Source organism: Ailuropoda melanoleuca, chromosome 13, assembly GCF_002007445.2.
Source record: "Ailuropoda melanoleuca isolate Jingjing chromosome 13, ASM200744v2, whole genome shotgun sequence".
Classification (NCBI taxonomy): Eukaryota; Metazoa; Chordata; class Mammalia; order Carnivora; family Ursidae; genus Ailuropoda; species Ailuropoda melanoleuca.
In genome coordinates this window covers 1030156-1052430 of record NC_048230.1, presented here as the reverse complement: position 1 = coordinate 1052430, position 22275 = coordinate 1030156, and the positions used below count along the sequence as shown (strand labels likewise).

The window sequence follows — 22275 nt, the reverse complement described above, 5'->3', positions numbered from 1 at the left end:
AGATGGCCAAAATTAGATGTTAAGCAACCTATCTGGGCCAGGACCCGGGGCCCCACCCTACGGCACCCCCACTCCAACTGGCCTTCCCTCGAACCCTACCACACGAAGCTCTATTATGAAGGAGCAATTCGCAGCCTCTTCTGCGGCCTACAGATGTCATTTAACTATTGTGTCATTCTCATTGGTCTAGTGACTGGCAGTCAGGTAAACCCTAGCTGGATGCCTGTGACTCTACCCACCCTTAAATGACATTTTAAGGATGACCTTCAATTTGACCTAATGTATGCACGTTCATGTGCTTTAAACCCTTCCGCTAGTAATATTTCTGGCAACAGCCCTCCCAGTTGAACGAGACTGTTACAGAACACACAGGAGAGGCCGGGGCAGCAGGTTTCAAAAACTTTATTCCAATGTGAAATGAAGACGTGATGGTTTAAAAACAAGAAAAAGTTCTTGATCAGCGGTGGTGAGGCTTCACTTGCTAGCTCACACCCACTGCCTTTGAAACAAGGTATCTGGACAGACCATACCCAGAAGCAGCTCTCTGCAAAGCCCCAGGCAGAGGCCCCAGCCCGGGAACGGCTCCCTCAAGCTCACCAGTGTGGCGATCTCCCCCCGACCCATCAGGGCTCCAACAGCAGGCCCGGAGAGTGGCACAGGTGGGCGGGAGGGGGAGCAGCTGGGGCTCACGAGAGCCCCCACCTTCCACGGATACCTCCCACCCCACCACGGAGCTACTGTAGGAAGTGCTTGTGTGACAGGGACCAGGTAGGGAGCTGGGCTCCAAAAGCAAGTGGCAATCACTCCTGTGTCTAGTCAATTCCCCATCAGGATCCACGATTCCGCCCTGGTTCCCCTAGTCCCTCACGCCTACCCCAGCGCCACTGTGCGTCAGGCAGCTCAGGTTAAAAGGGGGAGGATACATTCAGACTGTAGCCCCAGCCGGGATGCAGGGAGTGGGGAGGCACTGCCTCCTGCTGGGGCCCAAGGGCAGACAGGCCAGGGCTGGGAACAGGGCGTGTGTCTAGGGAACCACCACTGCCCACCCTGCCCCCTGACCCCACGCACAGCGAGGCCAGGCCCAGTCACAATCAGTAAAGCCCCTGAAGCCCCTACCTTGCCACGAAGCTAAAGTGTACCCCACCCGCCAGCCCTGCCATAGAGTTCTGACTTCCCATCCTGGGACACAGGAAAGCTCCCCTTTTTGACTTCGAACCTGGACTTTAAGCCAAGTTGGGCCCAGGGGCAGTGGCAGCAAAAGCAGCAGCCATATGTCAAACATACAAATGACCTGAGAAATCTCATCTTCACGTCATCCACTCGAAACCAACGTGGGGCTATGTACAAGTTAGGAAGGACGGACCACGACACTCACGGGCATGGACACACTCGCACACACCTGCTTGAGGACGGGGGGGCCCAGAGGGGCACGTGCCCCCCAACTGGGAACTGATGCCCAAACACTCCATTCACGTGTCTTCAATTAGGCCTCTGCATCGTATATTCATTGAACCAGTGCAAAAACATCTTTTGGGGGGGGTGGCAGGCAGGCCAGGGTCCCACGAGGATGTTTGGGGGTGGGGTTGGGGTTGGAAACATGGAAGAAGAGGAATTTGTTTCCTCTCCCAATCTGTAGGGCATGCCCCCCTTCTCCTGGAGTCTGGATCACTGGGTAACGGGGCAGCTGGCTGACTGTCCATCTGTCTCTCCCTTTCTACCCCTGCAAGCTCGGGGAAGAAGGGTCCTTGGCAGCCTGGGGCTGGGAGGCTGAATCCTCTGGGGCCCCTGCTGGCTCAGGCTCGGTGGCCATGGGTTCCTCAGCCTTCTCCCTGTTTCTGCTGGCCTCCTGGAGCTGCTGCCGCCGCGCCACCTCAGCTTTCAGATTCTCCAAGTCTTTTTGGCTGAGTAAAAGGACAGGGGTGAAGGGCAGGTGTCAGAGCAAGCCTGGGCCCTCTGTCACCTTGCTGACCCTGGTTAAACCTAAACCCGGGGCACAATCAGGATCCGTTCTTTGTTTGGTGAGACACATGAGGAATGAGTGCCTCCCTCCCCAAAGCCAGAAGCCTTCAAAGTGCTAAAAAAGAACTCTGTACACTTGGCTCAGCCTTCACCTCCAGCTCGCATCCGTAGCCCCACGCGGTCTCTCCCACAGCAGACGACCCCCAGAAAGTGCGAGGGGGGCAGGAGCACGACACACGGTGGGTCCGCTGTCAATGCCCTATGCCCTGGCTGACCGCACCATGTCCCCTAGCGGTGGGAGGGAGGCAGGGCTGGGAGAGCCTTCGGGGTCCGGCTGCAGGACGCACCCGCACACTTTAGCAGGAGACTAGAGGAAGAATAAAGCCACTCTTTATGCACCGACAGGGAAAGAACGCTGGGTCATAGCAAGTGTGCGCAAAAAGACAGCTCTGTCCATGATCGACTACAATCGTGTGCAAATAAAGAAATGGGGGAAAAGAAAAAAAAGTTCACAGATGTGTGTCTGCTCAACTACACAGAACACCCCCTGAACGACTCACAGGGCATTCTCACCACTGGCTGGACCACTCAAATCCGAGCCAGACAGTGAATCACTTATTTTGAAAAGCAAAACACTAACGCCAACCTCCACGTGGGTGTGGGGTGCACGCGCAGCGGGGCCTCACCTGAGAGGAATGAAGAGGATGCCGTTGATGACGTTGAGCTGCTCCAGGACACTGGCCATGCTGGGGGCTGTGAACTGAGGGGCGGCAGGGAGATGAGCCGCGAGCGGCGCCGGGGTGCGGGTGTGGGTGCAGGCGCCCGCGAGGGGGCCTACCTTGAGGGGCGGGATGTTGGCGCTGGAGCCGCTGCGGTAGATCTCGTTCATGGTGCGCTGCAGGGCCACGGCCTGCTGGGTCAGGCACTTGAGGTACTCAGAGCTCTCCTTGGTCTTCTCGTGGTCCTCGCCCAGCTACGGGGGAGGCGGCACAGGCAGGAAGGCGTCAGCGGAGCCGCAGCCTGCGGCCCAGCGCCACCGCTGCAGCCCCGCGCAGCCCACCTGGGTCTTGTAGATGGTGTAACCCTCCTTCTCGTGCTGCAGGGCCGACCGGAACTCGGCTTTGCTCTCGTAGACCCGGGCGACAAGGTGGTGGCTGCAAGGTGTGCAGGACACAGAAGGGACAGGCGTGGGCTGGGAATGACGGGGGTGCGCAGACCCCCCTAGATTCCGCTCTGGAATCCACCCGAGGGGAACAAACAAGACCAGGACTCGGAGAAGAGACGAAGTTGAGAGAAAATTCCTCAGGAGTCAGATGGAAGACAGAACGCTGGATCCCACGTCCACCCTTCAACCGAGTGCCTCCCGGGACCTTGTCGCCGTGGCCCTGGGCGCCCCCCGCCCCTAACCCAGCATGGCCTCACCTGAGGGCCACCTTGAGGGATTTGGGCCCGTGGTACTTGGTGCTGACGGCCAGCGCGTTCTCCAGGAAGCGCAGGGATAGGTCGTACTCCATCACTCCGTGCAGCACCAGCCCGATGTTGTTCTGGGGACAGCGGGAGGGCCCGGGTCAGTGCTGCTTCCCCAGGCCTGAGGCTCGGCCCGCCGCGCCCCCCGGCACTCACGTCCAGCAGCGCCATCTCGGGGTGGTCTTCCCCGAACACGAGCAGGGTGAGGTAGCGAGCGCGGTACAGCAGGCTCAGGGCGGTGGACAGCTGGCTGCTGGCGAAGCAGTACAGGGCCAGGTGCATCTGTGGGGGCAGCCGAGTCAGGCCCGGGGGCCGCGGGCTCCGCCCCGCCCCCTCCCCGTGCAGGCCCCGCCCCCACCGGCTGCTCACATATTCCTGGATGGTGTTGGGGTGCTCGATGCCCATCACTCGCTCGCTCATCAGCACCGCCTTCTGCTGGTTACTCAGGGCCTGGGAGAGGTAGGGAATCGTCATGCCAGAGTGGGTGGCTCCCCACGCTGAGTCTGCCTGGCCCCCACGCAGCCCCCGAGAAGCTCAGCCTCCTTGGCAGAGAAGTGTTCAAAACTCAGTTCTGAGCACGGAAGGCCATGCCCCACTCTGAGGCCTTTTCAAATAGCTTGTCTGGAGCCTTTTGCCCCTAACAAAATCTGTGCAAACACCTATACGAATCTAAAATGAGGCTAAAAATAAAGCAATAATAAGAAAAAAAGGGCACACACAAACAAAAGACAGACTGTACGGTTGAGGCACGGAGGCCTCCAGCGCACCCTGCCCCACGAGGCAGCCCCTTGATGCCCCAAGCCAACAGGGCAGGCGAGCCCCAGCAGGCAAGGACTGCTCAGAGATGCTCTGAGCAGCTCCGCGCAGCCCTCACAAGGCCCCCGGTGCTGGGACTCTGAGAATCCATCCTTCCCACTCTCCCCTCGAAGGGAGGCCGTCATCACTCCCACTCTGTCCAAAAGCATGGCGGCTCTCCCGACAACAGAACTACGGAGCTGCAGAGCAGGGGAAGAAAGCCCAGGCAGAACAAGCAACTCCCCGGGATCTCCCCGGTCTCTGCCTGCTCCTCCCAGGGGGCCCCCAAGGAGAGCAGCGCCCTCGGCCCCACGATGGGGCTCGGTTCCCCAGGACTGAACCTCCGCTGCCTGCAGCATGGGGTGGGAACACAGCCCCGGCTCCCTTGCTAGCCATCCCCCAGTGCCAGGCCAGGCGCCAAGGCCTCCGCTGACACAGCCCAGAGGGTGCTCCAGGCCCACCTCGGCATAGTCGCCCATAATGTAGTGGAGACGAGCAAGGAGGCGCAAGCAGGCGCAGATCTCCACGTGCATGGCTCCGTACACGTTGTTAAACAGGTTCAGGGCCTCATTGATGAGCTCACAGCCCTCCTTCAGGAAGCCTGCAGGGCACCCCCAAGGGCGGCAAGGTCAGGGCTGGGCCAGGGGACCCCCCCTCCCCCCGGCCACACCTGGTCACGCACCCTGCTGTACTTTGGCCTGCCCACTCTGGAAGAAGTGGAAGGCATCCGAGGCCTTTGGGTTGACGTGCTTGACCACGGGGAAAATATTGAGCACATCCTCCTCAGTGAATGCGGGTTTGTGGCGGCTGTCGAAGCTGTACTCCTTCAGCAGGATCTGGGGGACACAGCCCAACACCCACAGGTGGCCTCAACCCCAGGCTCACATGGCCAGCACCTCCCAACCTGCCACCCCATGTCAGGAGAAAGCCATGCCCGCCGATGCCCCTGCAGACCCTACAGGAGCGAGGGCGCGGGAGGACCCCGAGTCGCCCCACCTGGATTCCAGTTTTCAGGGAGATTTCCCGCAGCAGCGTGATCTTCTGCAGGCCGTAGGTCTCCACAGCCTGGTCCACGGTCTCGCTGGGGGAGACGCAGCATGTGGGCCTGGGGAGCCCAGCCCGCTTGGCCCCCTTCTCCACAGCTGCCTCCCCACCTGAGTACCAAGTCCTCACCGGCCAGGACCCGGACTAACAGCCCCATCCCCACTCCCCGAGCAAGCAGCCTCCACTGCTCCCTTCCTCCTCTCCCGGCCCACACCCTGCAACCACAGGCCATGGCCCCCGGAGGCCCTCATGCTGAGGGCCCAGCGCCCCTGCGCTGCTCACACACCACTCGAGGCTGAAGTCGAAGTAATTCTTGGCCTCCTGGCAGATGTTTTTCCAGAGCTCCTGGGGGGTCATGACAGCCCAGGCTGTGTTATCTGCTGCCCCTGGGGGCCGGTTTCTCCTCCTTCTGTTCCTCTTCTTGGAGATCAGCTCGTCAGCAGGCAGGTGGGCCACGGGGTTGGGGTAGGAGCTCAGGAAGCAGTTCAGAAAGTGGCTGATGGCGGCCGAAAGGCCCGAGAGCTCCACTCCCTGTGAGGGAGTTTGGGGCTCCCATCAGAAGGGCCCTCGGGCCCCAGCGCGGGGCTCCTCCCCCCGCCCCCCGCCGCAGTGGGGACGGCAGTACCTGTAAGTATGTCTTGAAGATGTGCTTGGCAGACCGGGTGATGAGCTCTCCGATGCCAATTTTCTGCAAGGGTTCAGACAAGGGAGTCTCGGTCGGGCCCCGGGCCTCCATCCGGCCCCCCGCCCGCGTCGCAGCACCCGCCACCCGAGCATCACTCACGTAGATGTGGTCCAGCTGCCCTCGGGCCGGGCTCCGGAGGACCAGGTCCAGCACCTTGCCCAGGTAGCGCATGTTGATGCCCCGCTGGCGCATCACCTCGGCCAGCGTGGCCCCGTCCATGGGCAGCACCGCATGGTCGATGCAGTCCTTCACCTGTGGGCTGCAGCAGGTCAGGCCCCCCCAGCCTGGGCCCTCTGCCTCCTCCCACCCTGGGTCTTCCCGGCCGGGAGCTCATGCTATCTTGAGGTCCTGAGGGAAGGAGGGGACTGAGACTTGAGCTTCCAGCTGGGAAGAGGAAAGAAGACACAGCAGCAGCCAGCACACGAGACACAGGTCCCCAGCCTTCCGCACAAGCACCAGGAAAATGGGACAGCAGTCACCCTGTGACTGCCAGGCCCACCGAACAGGGAAGCAGGGATGAGGCCCCCCCCCGAGAACGCAGGATAGAGCAGAGGTGACCACTTAGGGGCCACAGCTTTGCCAAGCTGTGGAGGTTTGTGCCAAGCCTTGGAGAGGTCAGGAAGGGGACCAGGGCAGCTGGCACAGAACACCCGGCTCAAAGATCTGAGACAAGCATGCCACCCGACCACAGGGCTACCTTACTGGGGAGCAAGCACCCCATCATCCAAGGAGCCTGTGTACAAAGCTTGTGAGGCTGAGAGGACAGGACCCTCCCCACCTTTTTTCCAGGTGCCCCCCCGCCCCCATCAGCTGTCCTTTCACACAGGGGCTCAGAGGACCAGACCCCCAGCTGCCAGCCCTTGTGGAAGGCACAACAGAGCAGACTCTGTGCCTGATGCCTCCCTTGGCCTCTCCAGGTCAGCAGCCCCATCTGTATGATGGTGACAAGCACTCTGCCCCATCTACCTCACAGATCAGCAGGTCTAAGGAAGTTACTCCAGGAAAGGTTCCACAAGCTCCCAGAATTGGATGGATGAGGCACCTGGGCCTTTAAGAGCATGCCCTGTGAAGCCCCCCACCCCTGCGGCACCTCCCTCACCAAGCCGGGGATCTGGCAGGAGAGCAGGAAGGCGGCGGCGTCTTTCAGCAGCTGCTTCTGGTCCCGAACTTCCTCCTGGCAGGACTCTGGGAAGCGAACCCCTGTGGGAAGGATAGCAGAGACCTGAGCCAGGCGGAAAGAAGGCAGGTGGGGAGACTGATATCAGCACCCACCAGCACCAAGTGCCCCAAGATGACCCCCAGCGTCATATGCCCACCCTAATGCAGAGCTTGCCTGGTGAGAAGATGTCAGGGTTGAAGCGAACGTCAAAGGCTGTGCTGCTGATGGAGCCAACTGCCTTGCATGCATTACGGATCACCTCCCGGCTCCGAGGGTCTGCTGTGGAGACACGGCCAGCTGGGAGGCGGCTCCCCTCCACCAGCGCTGGGCGGGCGCTGCGCTACCCTGAGCCTCCCCCAGCTCCGCGCAGAGACATCTGCCGGCCTCCCTTGGGCTGGGTCAAGCTTCCCATGCCCCCGCCCCCGGCCAGCACCAGCTGCCGGGACAGAAGTGGGGCTCAGCCCTCTCCGCATCCCCAGCAGCCCCACCTGTCCCGTCGTCCGAGGCGATGGTCTCCGCTAGCTCCTTCACCTTGGCCAGGCCGCCGGCACTGCCACCTTCCTCCTCACTTCCTGCCTCGGGTCCTGGAGGGTCTTCAGGCTTAGACTCCGAGGACAGGGAGCCGCCGTTTTCCAGTGAGGGGGGGCCCTCCACCCTGCTGGCCTTCTGCTGCATGAGCTGCAGGGCAGCCAGCTTCATGAAGAGAAGGTACCTAGAGCACAGAAGGCCGGGCAGAGCAGGACATGGGGACGACGGATCCGGAAGCCTCCCTGGCCTGGCAGCTGCCTACTGGCTGCAGGGACCCGCGGAAGGCCCCCAGCTCCTGGCCTGTGCCAGCATGGGGACGCATCCCACCCCAGCGACTCCACCAGGCAGCGGCAGGTCACCGCAAAAATGGAGCTCTCCCCAGCTGGACGGGAGAGCCGGAGTGTGAGTGGGGGAGAGGCCAGGGGCTCCGTGCAAGCCAGGCTCTCAAGGGAGGCGGAAACCTCACTGGCATTCTGAGGAGACCGGTTGGTGGTGCAGGACATTTGCTGTGGCTGACGCCTAAGCAGCAAGCACCCGCAGCGGCGACACCCCTGGCACTGGGACACTTAAGAACACTTCAGTAGGGGCGCCTGGGTGGGTCAGTCGGCTGGGCGCCTGCCTTTGGCTCAGGTCAAGATCCCAGGGTCCTGTCCCTGCTCAGGAGGGAGTCTGCTTCTCCCTCTCCCTCGGCCCCTCCCTGCTACAGTGCTCCCGCTCACTCTCTCTCTAAGGAATAAATAGAAAATCTTAAAGAAAAAAAAAAAAAGCTCCACCTCCACTGAGAGGCCCTGGTCTAGCTGGCTGCGGGCTTTCCACCAACACAAAGCTCCCGGACGTCCCAGCTGCAGAGCCTGGTATCACAGTGTGGGAAGGGTGCAGTGACTGTGGCCAGAGCCTCTCCCATCAAGGACCGGGCCCCAGAACTGCCTGCTGGTTGGGGGCCCTCAAACGCCTCGCCCCTCACCTGTGCTCCACGAAGGCGTCCACGAGCTCCTGGCGCAGGCAGCACAGCTTGTGCCGGTGGGCGCGGGGGAAGCCGGCGCGGGTGCACTCCTCCGGCAGCCCCTCGCCCGGCACGGGCAGGAAGTTGAGATCGGGGGGGAAGGTGCGCAGCAGGTCGAGGATGTAGTGGCGCCCGTCGTTGCCGATGATGCCCTTGCACTCCACGGACGAGCAGAGCTCCACCTCCTCATCGCGGTCATTGAGCACCCGGTGCCTCAGGATCTTGAGAGGCCGGCTGGTACGTTCCAGCAGCTCCAGGTAGCGAGGATGCGACATCACTGTCTTGCCAAAGTCAATGGAGCCGTAGATGACACTCTGCTCCTGGTCCCGCTCCAGGATGCCCGGGATGATGGACTGGGCCGTGACGCGGTAGCCACGGTAATCCACTACCACCGTGCCCAGCGTGTAGAGCCCCTCCACGTCCACCGCGTTGTACGTGCGCACACCATTCAGGTCATTGGTGGGCGCCACGTAGGCCGCCACGTCCCCACCGAAGTCCTTGTAGTGATCGCGGACATCGAAGCCCAGGCTGAAGAAGATGTTGTTCCAGATGAACATCTGCATCTTGGTCTCCTCGCTGGGGTTGATGGCCATCACGTTGCCGTCGATGACTGCCATGGCGCCCCGTGTGGCCGCGGCCGTGAAGTCGCTGTGCACCTGGGAGGGGCCGAGGTCGGAGGGTGACAGGCCCCTTCCCCAAGAGCCACAGGTTTCGGCCCACCCGGCCAAGCTCACCCAGACAGTGGGGGCAAGCGGACGGCCCTGGGGACCACAGCACTCTAACCTCCGCTTCCTCACACTTGGAAAAGGGTAAGAAACCTACCTTTTGAAAAAACGTAACTTATGCTCAGGGAGACAGCAGAGCTTAGGGATTAACAAGGAGGGGAAGGACTAGAGTGGGTCTTGGATCCACCCATCATGTACCAGGTGAACTTGGCCAGGTCACTTCTCAGACCTGTTCTCCCTGTCTATGAAACAGTGATGATAAAAGTATCGACCTTTAGAAGCTGTCCAAAAGATTACAGGAGATGATGCCTGTAAAACACCTGACATGGCCCCTGGCAAAACTAGTACTCAAAACAGTGAGATCTTATGTTTACCATTATCATCTCCAGGCAGTAAGACTACAGGAAACTAAAAACAGCTCTTTCGAAAGCATTATTTTTTCTCATCTCTCTAAATAATATCACGTGTGCCCAGGCGAGGTCCCCCGTGGCAGACAGTGGTGGGTGGGAAGCCGGAAGAAATCTGTCATGCAGCCCACAGTGGAGGTCCCCCTGGCCTCCGCCCAGCCCAAGGACTCCACGTCTCAGAGGGGTCACAAAAATGGAGCTGGGACCGTCTGTCTGGAGGCGAGAAGCCAGCCAATGCCCTGCAGGGAACCCTGACCAGCCCTCTTGGCAGGTGGCAAGCGGGCCTGAGGCTGTCAGTCAGGCAGAAGGAGCCGCAGGTACCTTGAATATAGCTCTTTCTCGAAGCAGCCGCTCCGGCAGGTTCTTGCGGGGCAGCTCCCTTGTCGTCTGCAGCTCCTCGTTCCAGTCCCGGGTCTGCAAAGGAACCAGGGTGGGAGATGCCAGCTCAGCCCAGGCCCCAAGACCTGCTCTGGGCAGCCCCTCCCTGCACCTGTCTGTGGACAGCCTCAAAAGCTCCCAAGTGAACAAGACAGACAAGCAGATGAAGTTTCCAGGGAGATGCACAGAACTCAGCCTGGCCCCCACCAAGGGAGGGGGGAGACAGGGGCCCAGGGAGGGCAGGGTCAGGCTGCAGACACCTGTCCGGGAATATGCTCCTCGTAGCCTAGCCTCGAGGTGTAGGCGTCCTCCGCGCGCACACAGTCCATGGCATGCTCCGCCTGGGGGGCTGTCCAGCTGTACACCTGGAACGGGGTGGCAATCCTCTCGAAGGGGTGGCGCTGGACCCTGTGGCAGTGCGAGGGGGAGATGGGGAAGACGGCCAAGCTCAGAGCCCTGGCCAAGCCCCCTTCTCTGAAGCCCCCGCCAGCTCTCATGCCTTCCAGCCCTGAGACCCTGCCCCCGCAGAGTCTAATGGAAGCAAATGGGGACCTTCTCTGGGACTGCTGTCTTGGGGTCTAACAGCTCCCTAAAGGGAGGCTCTGGGGTACCAGGGGCTGAGGGCATAGGGCTTATTAGGGCAGATGTGCTGCAGTTCAGGCTGGCAGGTTCACCCCACAACCTCGGGGGGTGGGGGACAAGGGGAGTTACCTTTTCTTCTGCAGCACGGCGAAGTTTTTTTTGAAGGTTGGGCTGATCTGGTTGAGCAGCTCCACCAGGGAATGGCTGAGGAAGCGGGGGCTGGCAGGCTTGGGGTTGAAGTGATATGCTGTGGACCTGCGGGGAGAGGGTGGTTACTGCACAGGGCATCCCAAGTTGCTGCCTAAAGACCCGGAATGGGGTCGCACAGGAACTTACTGATTCAGGTAAAAGCCCCGAGTGGATGCCGTGATGCTGACTTGCCGGTCCTCGGCTGTGATCACAAACAAGTACATGAGGTCCCCGTGCATCTTGCGGTTCCCAGGGGGCGGGTTCCAGCCGCTCATGGTGAGCACTTTCAGGCACTGCAGGGGCTGCAGGAACGGCCAAGCATGAGCAGGGGGTCAGGCCTCCAGGTGCGGTGGTCCCCCGCCCTGCCAGGGGCCTGCTCCCTGGCTGTGTTCCAGGAATATCACCTTCCAGTCACGGTTCTGGGGCTGCAGGGGACACAACGGCCGCTCCCGGCTCCCTGGAAGGATGTACTCAGGTGGCGTGCAGTCAATGGGGTCCATCTCCAAGCCCTTCTTCCGCTTCCCGCTGTCTGAGGGACCCGAGGCTGGTGGTCAGCACAGGGCCACCCACAGGCAAACTGGCCCCCCGCGTGGATGCCTCCAACCCTGCCCCCTCCTGGTGGCAAGGCCTGGCCCCTGGTCCCTTCACCAGCCCCTGGCCAATCTGCCCCTGGACCCCTGCCCAACCCCCAGCCCCAATGCCTCCCGCACCTCCCAGGTCGCCGTCAGTAAAGACGCTCAGGAAGGACAGGGAGTTACAGTCAACCCCATTGAAGGCATCGGATGGGTCCAGGCTCTTGAGCAGGTCCCGAACGTGGCGCACGTGGATGCGGGCCTCACGCACTGTGTACGGCTCTGTCGGGAAAGTGAAGGGCAGCGCGTGAGCAGGGCCCGCTCCCCGCTGCACCAACCTCCCCAGCACGGAGAAGTCGGCCACGGGGCTACCACAGTGGTCTTGATTTTCACATTTTAAGCCTCCACTTACAGATTCCATTACGAGCACGTAAGCTGGAGTGCTGGATTCAACACACACCCCCACTTCCGTTAGGCAGGGATCCTTGTTTGCAAAGAACCTTCAGCCAAAGGGCACAAAGAATGCCTCTGGAAGCACACAGGCCTCGGGGAGCCCCCAAAGGCCTCCTGCTCTCATTCGGTGTCCCAGGTAGGCAGGCCCAAGGAGCTGTGGGGTCCTGCACTGCAGCCGCAGTCCGGCTCTCTCAGGGCGGCCCGTGCTCAGGGGTGGCCTGAGGACCTCCCCATAACTACAACACTGCCCCCCAACATATGCTTCATGAATTTTAATGGGGGCTCTTCTGGGGGAGAAGAGAGACTTCATTATCAAGTAAGTTTGGGCACACTTGCGTTATACTTTCCACATTTGCTTTTAACAAGCTCACACTGCCCAGAATCTCTGAGCTATCTCTCCCCTGGGGACCCAAGGTCACGGAAGCTTTTATTTTACAAGCAAACCAGCCTCGCCACACCAGCTGACTGCTGCACACTGGGCCGCACTGCTCTACTCGAGAGCTGTGAACCTGTAGTTTCCTTATGAGATTTAACTTTCCTTTTTTCTTTAAATTCTAAACTATAGCTGTTTTATTTTTTTTAAAGGTTTTATTTGAGAGCGAGAACAAGCAAGGGAGGGGCAGAGGGAGAAGCAGACTCCCCACCAAGCAGGGAGCCTGACGTGGGGCTGGATCCCAGGACCCTGAGACCATGACCTGAGCCAAAGACAGATGCTTAACCAACTGAGCCACCCAGGTGCTCCTGTTTTTTGTTTTAGAGAGAGAACACGACTTGGGGGGGAGGTGCGGGGGGAGAGAGAGAATCTCAAGCAGGCTCCATGCCTGGTGTGGAGCCCGACGCAGGGCTTGATCTCATGACCCTGAAATCATGACCTGAGCTGAATCAAGAGTCAAATGCTTAACTGACTGAGCCACCCAGGCACCCCAGTTGGTATTGTTTTGTTTTGTTTTGTTTTGAAACAAAAAACCATGACTTTGATACTTAACCCATAATGTTGATATTTAACCTATAATTTCACCTAACACGTGTGAAGGCCTGAGGAGCAGACCTGGGCTCCGATCCTGCCTTCCCAAGTTCAGTACTGTTCCGAGCCTCTACACACTCATCTGTGACACTGAGATACCAGCCAGGGCGGGTGGAGGGCCACCTGGCCCCACCTCTGTATGCCTTTCCTTGGCAGGCTGCCCAACTTCTGGACAAACCTTCCACCACACGCAGCACCGAGCCCTCTTGCAGCCCCTCGACACTGCGAAGCTCTGAGAAATGGTCCAGCATGTTGCCATCCAGGTGCAGTGAGAAGCAGGTGCGGTGACATGTGTCTTCGCGGTCCATGAGTACCTGGTGGATCTCCTGTACCATCTCCTGGGGGGACACCTACCAAGGGAAAAGGCCCAAACACCCTGATGAGGACATCCTGCCCTACAGTATAAGGCTAGGACAAGCGACGGCCAGGCATGGCCTTCCAGCCTTGTCCTCCCTAACGGGCTCACGCTCTGGTCGCCAGCACTCCTCCTCCATCTCACCTGTAAGGAAAAGGGCTCAATCCCGGGTGCCAGGATCTTCACAGAAAAGCCTGTGTCCTGAATGACAATGACTTCCTGTCCAGTTGTCTCCTCTCCTGGCTCGGCTTCATCCAGACCATTTTCCCGGGGAAGCTCGGGAGCCCTTTCTTCCTTCTTTAGGCTCTCTGGACAGTCCCCGTTCAGTAGCATGACTGACGGCAGCTCTGCAGGTAATAAGGAAGGAGCTGAGGCAAGTGGGGCCACCTGCCTCACCCAGCTGGGTGGACGTGTGTGCCACAGAATGGCATCTGCATTTCCTCCCGAGACTTGGCCCGACCCCAGACTCCACAGTCCCATTCACACTGGGCACACAACTTCCCTCAACCCAGGCCACCTGGAGACCACTGCCTTCTCCCTTCCACATCCTGGCCCTCCCTTCCCATCTGCTCCTCAGTCTTGCAGTCTGGCTTCCATCTGAGCACACCACCTAAATCCCTCTCCCCAGAGTCACCCGAAGGACCAAACCCAACTGTCTTCTCTGGCCTCAAGGTGTGTGACTTCTCAGCAGCACTCGCCACTGCTCACTTTTTTTTTTTTTAAGATTTTATTTATTTATTTGACAGAGAGACACAGAGAGGGAACACAAGCAAGGGGAGTGGGAGAGGGAAAAGCAGGCTTCCCGCTGAGCAGGGAGCCCAATGCGGGGCTCAATCCCAGAACCCTGGGATCATGACCTGAGCTGAAGGCAGACGCTTAACGGCTGAGCCACCCAGGCGCCCCACACTGCTCACTTTCTCCTCCCCTTCCCTGTAGCCACCGATTCCTTGTTCCTTGCTCTCCACCTCCGCACCCCCTCCAGCAGCCCAGGCTGTGGGTACCCCAAGGCTCCAGCCTCTCCTGACCTCCCATGACTTCAAATGCCCGCCCCACATGCAGCTAACCTGGCCAATCTAGGCCCTGCTCAAGCTTTTCAACATGTGGCCATCCCTTAGGCATCACTGAAGTCTCATCTTGTTAACATGGAATTCACCTTCCTCCACAAGCTGGCCTCTGCTCTGGGGGCTCCGCCCCCCCAAAAGCACCCAGCCTAATCTCCAAACTGGTCATGGAAACCAGCCTCTGCAGCCACGGCCCCGGATAGGCCATTTTCCCTATTTCAAGAGCACCACTTAGAACCCACTGCTCACAAGATCCAAGATTCTTAGGCCGACACTCTCACACACCAGCCTGAAGCCCATCTCAGCTCCTGCCAGCTCTGCCTGTCAACGTCTTAGAGACACCCAACTACCAGAAAGCCTGAGAACAGGCTCCACATCCTCCCTTCCACTTGCGCTTTGTGCAATTCACACTGCCCTCAATACAACACTGCATCTGGCAAACTCCTCCTCATCTGTCAAGGCCCAGGTGAAATAAACTCCCTTCTCTACTTATTTATTTAGAGCACAAGCAGGGGAGGGGGAGATGGAGAGAGAATCTCAAGCAGATTCCACACTCAACGCTCAGAGCCCGACGCAGGGCCGGAATCTCACACCCCTGAGATCATCACCTGAGCCGAAATCAAGATTTGGACACCTAACCCACTGAACCACCTAAGCGTCCCTACACCCCTTCTCTAAAGCCTGCCTAAATGACTCCTGACGACAGAATCACTGCCTCCTCATTGCCCCCAGGGACATGGTGACCACCTCCTAGAGCACTGCTCAGTCATTCTGGGGGGCTGTCACACTAGCAGCTGTGTCTTCTTCCTTCTATCTTTCCTGCACTCAACAGAAATGCACTGAATTAATGAATTAATTACTGCAAACGTGGAGTTAAGTCCAATAGTTGTGAACAGCATCCAATTCAATGCTGTAGGGATAGAGAAGAAAGCAGGTAACAAAACCTTACCTTTTACCCAGGCACTAAGGGGAATAAAGGAGAGCCCCCTTCCTGTCCCCGAGAGCAGGGACCTCCTCACAATCACACCAGCAAAACACAGGCCTGCCTGGATATCCATCTGACCCACGGGCCTTTCCACCTATGGTCTGCCTGGCAGCCAAACCGGTCCTTTGCTTGTCTGAGAGGTCCAGACAGGTCAGCTCACCCAGCTACGCTCCGCACCCCACCTCCTCTTCCTTAACGTTAGGAGTGAGATGCATTTTCCCCAGACCTTCGTGGGCCCTACCCAGATCCACCAGAATGTGGAGCCAGGGGCCTCAGGAAAGGAGATAAGCCGAGCACAAAAGGGCATGCCACAGGGGGGGCAGGGGGGGGCATCCAAGAGAAGCCACTCCCTCTTTCCTGTGTCCCCTCAGCTTAGTGATAAACGGGACCGCCAGGAGCTCAGATATAGTTCCCTCCACCTCCCCCCAAATAAGGGCATCTGAGGCCCAGAAACGTTCAGAGCCTTGTCCAAGGTCAAGAGTGGACCCCAGACTCTTCATCAAGAGCCCACACCACCATGCTGTCACACTGCCCTCATCTTGGCCACTATGTATCTCCAAGGACCGTTATCACCCCCATCTTGTCCCAGCACACCTCTCCAAACCTGAGGTGGAACTCCTGAGAGCCACAAGGACACACGAGGACCTCTCTCTAGTGAGCCTGCAGCCCCAGCAGTGAGACCCCAAGCCCCTAAAGTGAGCAGCCACCCAAAGGGAGAACTCGGCTGACTCCACGATGAAGCAGGAGGGTGGGGAGAAGGGTGGTACTTGGTCAGCTTCCAAAAGGCAGCAAGAGGAATGGCAGATATGAGGAGGCACTTTCCCTAACTGGGTCCTTGAAAAAGGCTTTGCTGTTGGAAGGCCCCTGGGATGAGGGGAGAAGCAAGAAGCCCCCCCCCCAATATGGTGCAGCAGCGCTGAGGTCTAAAACCCCCAAAGTGAGAAGTCAGAAACCCGGACCCAGACAGGCACCCTGTGCTCCCTGAGTCTGGGCCAGGAAGGAGGGCAGGGGAGGCAAGGCAAGCGCAGCCGAAGCTCCCACCCCACTTCCCAGGCTGGGGAGCCTGCCCAGAAGGTACCTCAGCACCAGGTTATGCCCCAGGGGGTACCCAATCCCCTATCAGATTTCAAAGGAATGTGGCTGGTTCCCAAGGGCCTCTATTCCCCCAGAATGGTGGCTCTGCCCCTCCTCCTTCCTCTAAGGAAGGCTGAAGGTCTCCCTACCACTGGGTTAGGGCCAACAGATCTCCCCACAAGAGGCTGGCCACCTGGCTCCCTGCCCCCACAGCCCACCTGGTGCAGTTGGAGGCTGCCCTCTCCTGGACTCTGGAGTCTCGGGACCGCTGTGGCAGCGAGGCAGCCAGCTCTCCGGCTCAGGCTCACCACTGCCTGAGTCCCCTGTTCCAGCCTCTGCCACTACACTCGCCCCCATGCAGCTGGTCAGCCCAGGGCTGGAGCTCTGGCTGGCTTCGGGTTTCAGTGGGGCCAGGCCTGCTGGGGCAGCCCTGGGAAGGGCACACTCCCCCTGCCTCGAATCCTGCTCAAGGTCGGCCAGAAGGACGGCTGTGGGCCAGGAGGCCCCAGTGGCTCCAGGACCCCAGGGGGAGCTGCTACCAGCGCTCAGGCCCACCTCCCTGTACCCACCAAAAGGGGGGTCACTACTAGCAAAGCCATTAGGGGGGCAGGAGAACCCAGCGTTTGGGGTACCTGGGCCCCTCAGGATCGAAGGCCCTGGGGACTCGCTGGCAGGGACAGGGCCCAGTAAGGGGGTCCTCTCCTCAGCCCCAACCCCAGTAGGGGTGGGCAGGACTGCTTCAGCCAGCTGCCAGCAACAGCTGGCGCAGACCCGAGCCCAAGCCATGAGGTCGCCACCCCGTCCGCCAGTCGCAGACGCTGAGCACCCTGCTTGCCTCCTGGGTCAAGTGGCTGGCTGAGGCCTCTGGCTCATGCTGCCCCCTGCAGGTGACCTGGCAGCTCTCCTCTTCCTGACAGTCACTGGTTCTGGTGGGAGGGGGGATGGGCCCTCAGTCTCCCAGAGGACAAATGCACCCGTGGCCCCAGGCCTCCAGCTCCACCACGAAGCTGGCAGGCTCTATCTTCCCTTCCCAGCAGCCCCTGCGCTGCCAGGAGAAAACCAAGTCTCTCCCCCAGGGGGAAAACAGAGCTGGCAGCAAGAGGCCGAAGGCCGTTGGGCTGTGGAGAAGGAACATGCCCAGCCTCGCCAGGGCGCCTTCCCAGGGCCTCTGACTTGTTGCCAGGGCCCAGCCAGCACTGCTCCGGCATCCATGCAAACCAGAGTGGGGGCGGGGAGCCAGGCTCACTCCAGGACCCCTCCCCTCCAGTCCTGTCCCAGGCAGCCTCGATGGCCAGGCACACAACAGGCCCTCAGCCTCTCCACAGCCCCCACCAGGGCTCCAGTCTACACACACTGACCAGACCCAGGCAGAGCTCCTCTTCTCCTGCCCTCTTCTCAAACACACCCTAACCCTCTGGAAAAGGGGGTGGGGCAGAGCATCCTGGCAGCGACCTGAGAAGCAGCTCCGACCATCTCCATTCTGGTTCCCAGAAAGCCTGTGCTTGCTCTAGGCCCATCCAACGGCAAGTCCCTCCAACAGCTCAACCGGCCCACCTCACCTGAGGAAACTGAGGCCCCAGAGGTCAGTAAGCAAGCTGCCCCAGGACCTGGAGGCAACAGGCGGCTAAGCCACATCAAGAAAAAACCAGGTCTGTCAGGTGTCCAAACCCATGCCTCTGAGGGCCACCACCCGGTCTGCAGCACCCACCAGGTACACAGCAGCTCTTCCTCCTCCAGGCCTCAGGCTATGAGGCAGATCCGTCTCCAACCACAGCACCCTCCCAACCCTCAACACCCCTGGGCCAGCATCCCCGCTTCTCATATCCCAGGGGACACCCCTAGGATCTGGGCTTTAGGGAAGGGGAAAAAGGTGGTCCTCTGCAGAACGGGAAGGGGTTGGCCAAATCTCACACTGTGTATACACACTCCCAGTCTTTTTTCTTTTTTTTTTTTTTAAATGTAGTATCTCAAATGTTCTGTATACTACAACTTTGTTTGGTTTTTTTTAAGATTTTATTTATTTACTGGACAGAGAGAGAGAGACAGCCAGCGAGAGAGGGAACACAAGCAGGGGGAGTGGGAGAGGAAGAAGCAGGCTCCCAGAGGAGGAGCCTGATGTGGGGCTCGATCCCATAACGCCGGGATCACGCCCTGAGCCGGAGGCAGACGCTTAACGACTGAGCCAGCCAGGCGCCCCTACACACTCCCAGTCTTTACTGGCTGGACTGGAATGAGGAGATAAAGTGTACCCCTGGCCTGGACTGGAAGCACAGAAAGGAGGAGTTAGAAAAGAAACTTCGGACACCCCAAGTGGCCTCTGTGTCTTCCCCAGCTTGGCATGGCCTCACTCAGTAGACTGTGTCAGGGCCAAGCCCCGCCCCAGGCAAGGCCTCGGCAGGTGAGGCTCCAGCAGGAAGTAATGCCCCAAAAGATGCATCACCCCTCCCAGGAACGCAGGGCTTCAAGGGAAAGGGGTAGGGGCAGGAAAGCAGCCTCCAAAAGACCCCAATGATATGGGCATCTGTCTCCTTCCTGTCCCCAGAGTCCAGAGACAGGTGTGCAAGGTCTGGAGATAGCCCAGTGATCCTCAAGCTGGCCTCCTCCGACCACCCCACATTTAGAGTTTTAGGATTCTGTCAGGGAGCTCCCCTAAGCCCTCAAGCTCCTCCCCAGTCTGCCAGCCCCCTTTTCTGCTCTGGGCCTCAACTCCAAGGAGCCCTCCCCTAAGCAGAAGGAACTTGACACACCACTGTGAACTTGAAAAACCTGCCCGTTCTCTTAACCCCTAAAAGCAGCTTTATTCCCAAGAAGGTACTGACCCTTGCCCCCGACCCCAAAAGGCCTGGATTACCTCAAAGAGACTGGAGAACCTTCCAGAGCTGGGTCTTAAGGGTCAGAAGCCTGGATGAGAACCTACTCGGGGGTCTCCATTAAGGCCACCCTTCCTCTTTGAATGGATTCAGGCTGGCTGTAATTCAAAGCCTAACTATCTACACTAGCTTCTCAGAGACAGAGGGAGCCAATGTCCCACCCGCTAGCATGCTCCCAGTTTCCCAAAAATGAACAGCTGTGCCATTCCCCTGACCCAGGTTGCCCCAGACAGAGCTTCTCGGCAAACAGTGGAGACAGGGCTTTACTCAAGCCCGAGAGGAAACCCTCCAACAGACTCTCCCCTCCTCAGTCCCCATGTTCTCTACATAAATCCAAACCAACAAGCCTGTCCCGGCCTCCTCTGGCACAGGTAGGGAAAGCCTTGGCATGATGGCCACAAGCTAGAAATCCGGATGCCCCCTGCAGCTAAAGTGCTGTGTGACCTTGGGCAAGTCACTTTATCTCTTCAGGTCTCTTTGCTAGAAGGGAAATCAGCCAGACTCGACCTCCTCTTATCTAGCCTGCCCCACTGATTCAGAGCCACATCAGGGTGGCTGGAGTCATCAGCATCTATTGTTCTTTTTTTTTTTTTTTTTAAAGATTTTATTTATTTATTTGACAGAGAGACAGCCAGTGAGAGAGGGAACACATGCAGGGGGAGTGGGAGAAGAAGAAGCAGGCTAGAGAAGCAGAGCAGGGAGCCTGATGCGGGGCTCGATCCCAGGACCCTGGGATCACGCCCTGAGCCGAAGGCAGATGCTTAACGACTGAGCTACCCAGGTGCCCCCAGCATCTGCTGTTCTGCCCAAACCTTGGCCTTATCTAGGCAATCAGCAAAGCTGTCACAGTACATACCCCCAACATAAGGTAACTGCTGTGACAGGGTCAGAGAGCTTCCTAAATATTGTTCTCATCCTGACTCACCGAAGTTGGGAAAGGAGATGAAGATGACAAGTCCCTGCCAAGAGAAGCTGGGGGGAGTGGAAGACAGAGGTAGTTCTGCATTCCCACCATCAACTAGAGCAGAGAGGGACCACAGCCCAGGCCTGGGGCCCTGAGGATGATTTGGAGATGACAACTGAGGCGCTGGGAAAGGGCTTCCAGCCTCAAGGCTGGAATCTAAGACATGATGGAAGGAACAGAGGAAGCCCAGGAGAACTAGATGAAGCAGGCCCCACCAGAGAAATGCTGCAGCCGCTCCCAAAGCCACTGCCATATAGCCCCCACGGGGGAGAACTGGGAGCTCCACTCCACACTGATGACCTTTGCCTTAAAAACAGCAACCCTGGGCTGATCCACTTTTCGCAATAAGGCGGGTTAATGATCAAGTTCTGGCACAAACACCTACTTCTGCCAAGGAGTTTGGCTTTGCCCCCTCACGCAGGCAGACCCCTAGGTCTGCAGATCAGGCCAACACCTAACAGGGAAGAGATCAGAGCCTGAACACCTGGGGTTAAGCACTGCCTCTGGGAACGAACCAGGCAAGCCCCCTCACAATACACACCCACCCCCTGCTCGCACTCTTCCCCACAGACCATACCTAGGAAGTCCCAGGTTGAGCCTTACTCGCAGGGCTGCAGCCCTGTATATGGGCAACGCTTGAGATCCTGACGCGAAAGGTGCCAGACCGCGCAAGTGTCAGTGACCCCAGCCCGGAGGGTAATCCATGCCCGCGCGCGGAGGGGGTGGGGCCACCGATTCCACCAGTCTGCTGCGGCGGCGCACCCCGAAACCGCGTGTGCGCGCACGTGTCCCCCCCTACCGCTGTCCTCCCTGGGACCCCACGTGCGAAACCCAGGCCGCAGCCGGGGGCGACAGTGAAGGTGACCTTCAGGGCGGGGGCGGCCCGGTGAGATGCAACCCGGCCCGGCGCGGAGGGAAGGCGGCGATCCCTGCAAACCCCGAATCCACCCGCCCACTCGGCCCGGTCCTGCCTCCCCGCCCCGCTGACCGCTGGCCCCGGCCCCGCTCACCGGCAGCGCCCGGCCGCCCCTTGCCACCAGCCTGCGAGCTGGGCTCCCGGGCGCCGTCGGCCGGGGCGGCCGCCGGCAACTCGTCCGTTTTGATGACCATGGCGGCGGGAGCGGGCGTCCGGCTCGGCTGTCCGCGCCGCCCGCCGCGCCACTAACCCAAGTGCCCTGCGCGCCGCGGCCGCTGCGGGAAGGACGGAGTCACCGGCCCACGTGGTGCGCGCTGTAACCTTTGACCCCACCGCCGCTCCCCTGCCCCGCCCTCGCGCCCGGCCCGGCCCACGGAAGCCCGCGAGGGACAAAACGCACCGCGCTTGTTGGCCGTCCACCAAGGCGGTGACTTTCCCGAACGCCTTAAAGGGAACGCACTGTGTCTCAGGGTACGGAGATGTTTCTGTCCCCCTCGAGGGGCGGGGCTGCGGAGAGACGTCCTTGCGGTTCTTAGCCTGTCCCGCGGGCGCCCTGACCTTGGGTGGAGACTCTTCTAGGACTGCCATTGCTCACCGTCCCCTCCCCCAATAGCCCTCTGCTTCCTATTGCAAATCTGCCAAATGACCACGCGGTCTCTAATCTGCGGTGTCAGTGTGACCCACAGCACACTTCTCACCAGGCTTGAAAGGATGGAGCTGGGGTGCCTCTACCTTCTTGAGGGAGGGGTGCAGGGCAGCTAAAGGGGATACAGGGTCGGAAATGGAGCCACTAAACTTTGCTGTGAGCTACAACGTGCTCCTCCCTACCAGCGGCCTCCACAGCCCCCACCAGATGGGTCTTTACTTGCAGGCTGGCACATTACCCCATTTTTCAGTGAAGGAAGCTGAGACCAAGGTCACACACAGAGCAAGAACTAGAGCTGAGTCAAGCTAAATCCACAGCCTGGACACTTTACAGTTGTTCATTACTTTAGGAGTCTGGGTTTTGGTGGGGACTGAGAAATGAGGTCAGAGAATGCTGCCCAGGTGACATTTTGCCAGGTCTTATCAGTGAGCTGA

The 22275-nt window shown here is 59.5% G+C and overlaps 1 protein-coding gene across 3 annotated transcripts; it reads right to left on the bottom strand.

Annotated features, from left to right (window-relative positions):
• Window positions 1-386: 386 nt before the first annotated feature.
• On the bottom strand, window positions 387-21504 carry CLUH (clustered mitochondria homolog). Of its 3 annotated transcripts, none has more exons than XM_034640421.1 (26): window positions 21290-21504; window positions 13470-13672; window positions 13149-13320; window positions 11632-11775; window positions 11326-11450; window positions 11069-11223; window positions 10862-10987; window positions 10411-10558; window positions 10094-10186; window positions 8602-9296; window positions 7598-7821; window positions 7284-7388; window positions 7050-7150; window positions 6050-6202; window positions 5891-5953; window positions 5552-5796; window positions 5218-5302; window positions 4904-5057; window positions 4683-4822; window positions 3796-3876; window positions 3583-3708; window positions 3382-3503; window positions 3020-3113; window positions 2798-2932; window positions 2646-2719; window positions 387-1901 (listed from the first exon to the last, which is right to left on the bottom strand). In XM_034640421.1, the coding sequence occupies exons 1-26, from the start codon at window positions 21387-21389 to the stop codon at window positions 1715-1717; spliced, it is 4050 nt and encodes a 1349-aa protein (XP_034496312.1). In that variant the 5' UTR covers window positions 21390-21504; the 3' UTR covers window positions 387-1714. The 3 variants fall into 3 exon arrangements, with proteins under 3 accessions (XP_034496312.1, XP_034496313.1, XP_034496314.1); XM_034640422.1 differs by having other exon boundaries at window positions 7284-7385; XM_034640423.1 differs by lacking the exons at window positions 13149-13320; window positions 13470-13672; window positions 21290-21504 and adding an exon at window positions 11906-12532.
• Between the last annotated feature and the right edge of the window lie 771 nt (window positions 21505-22275).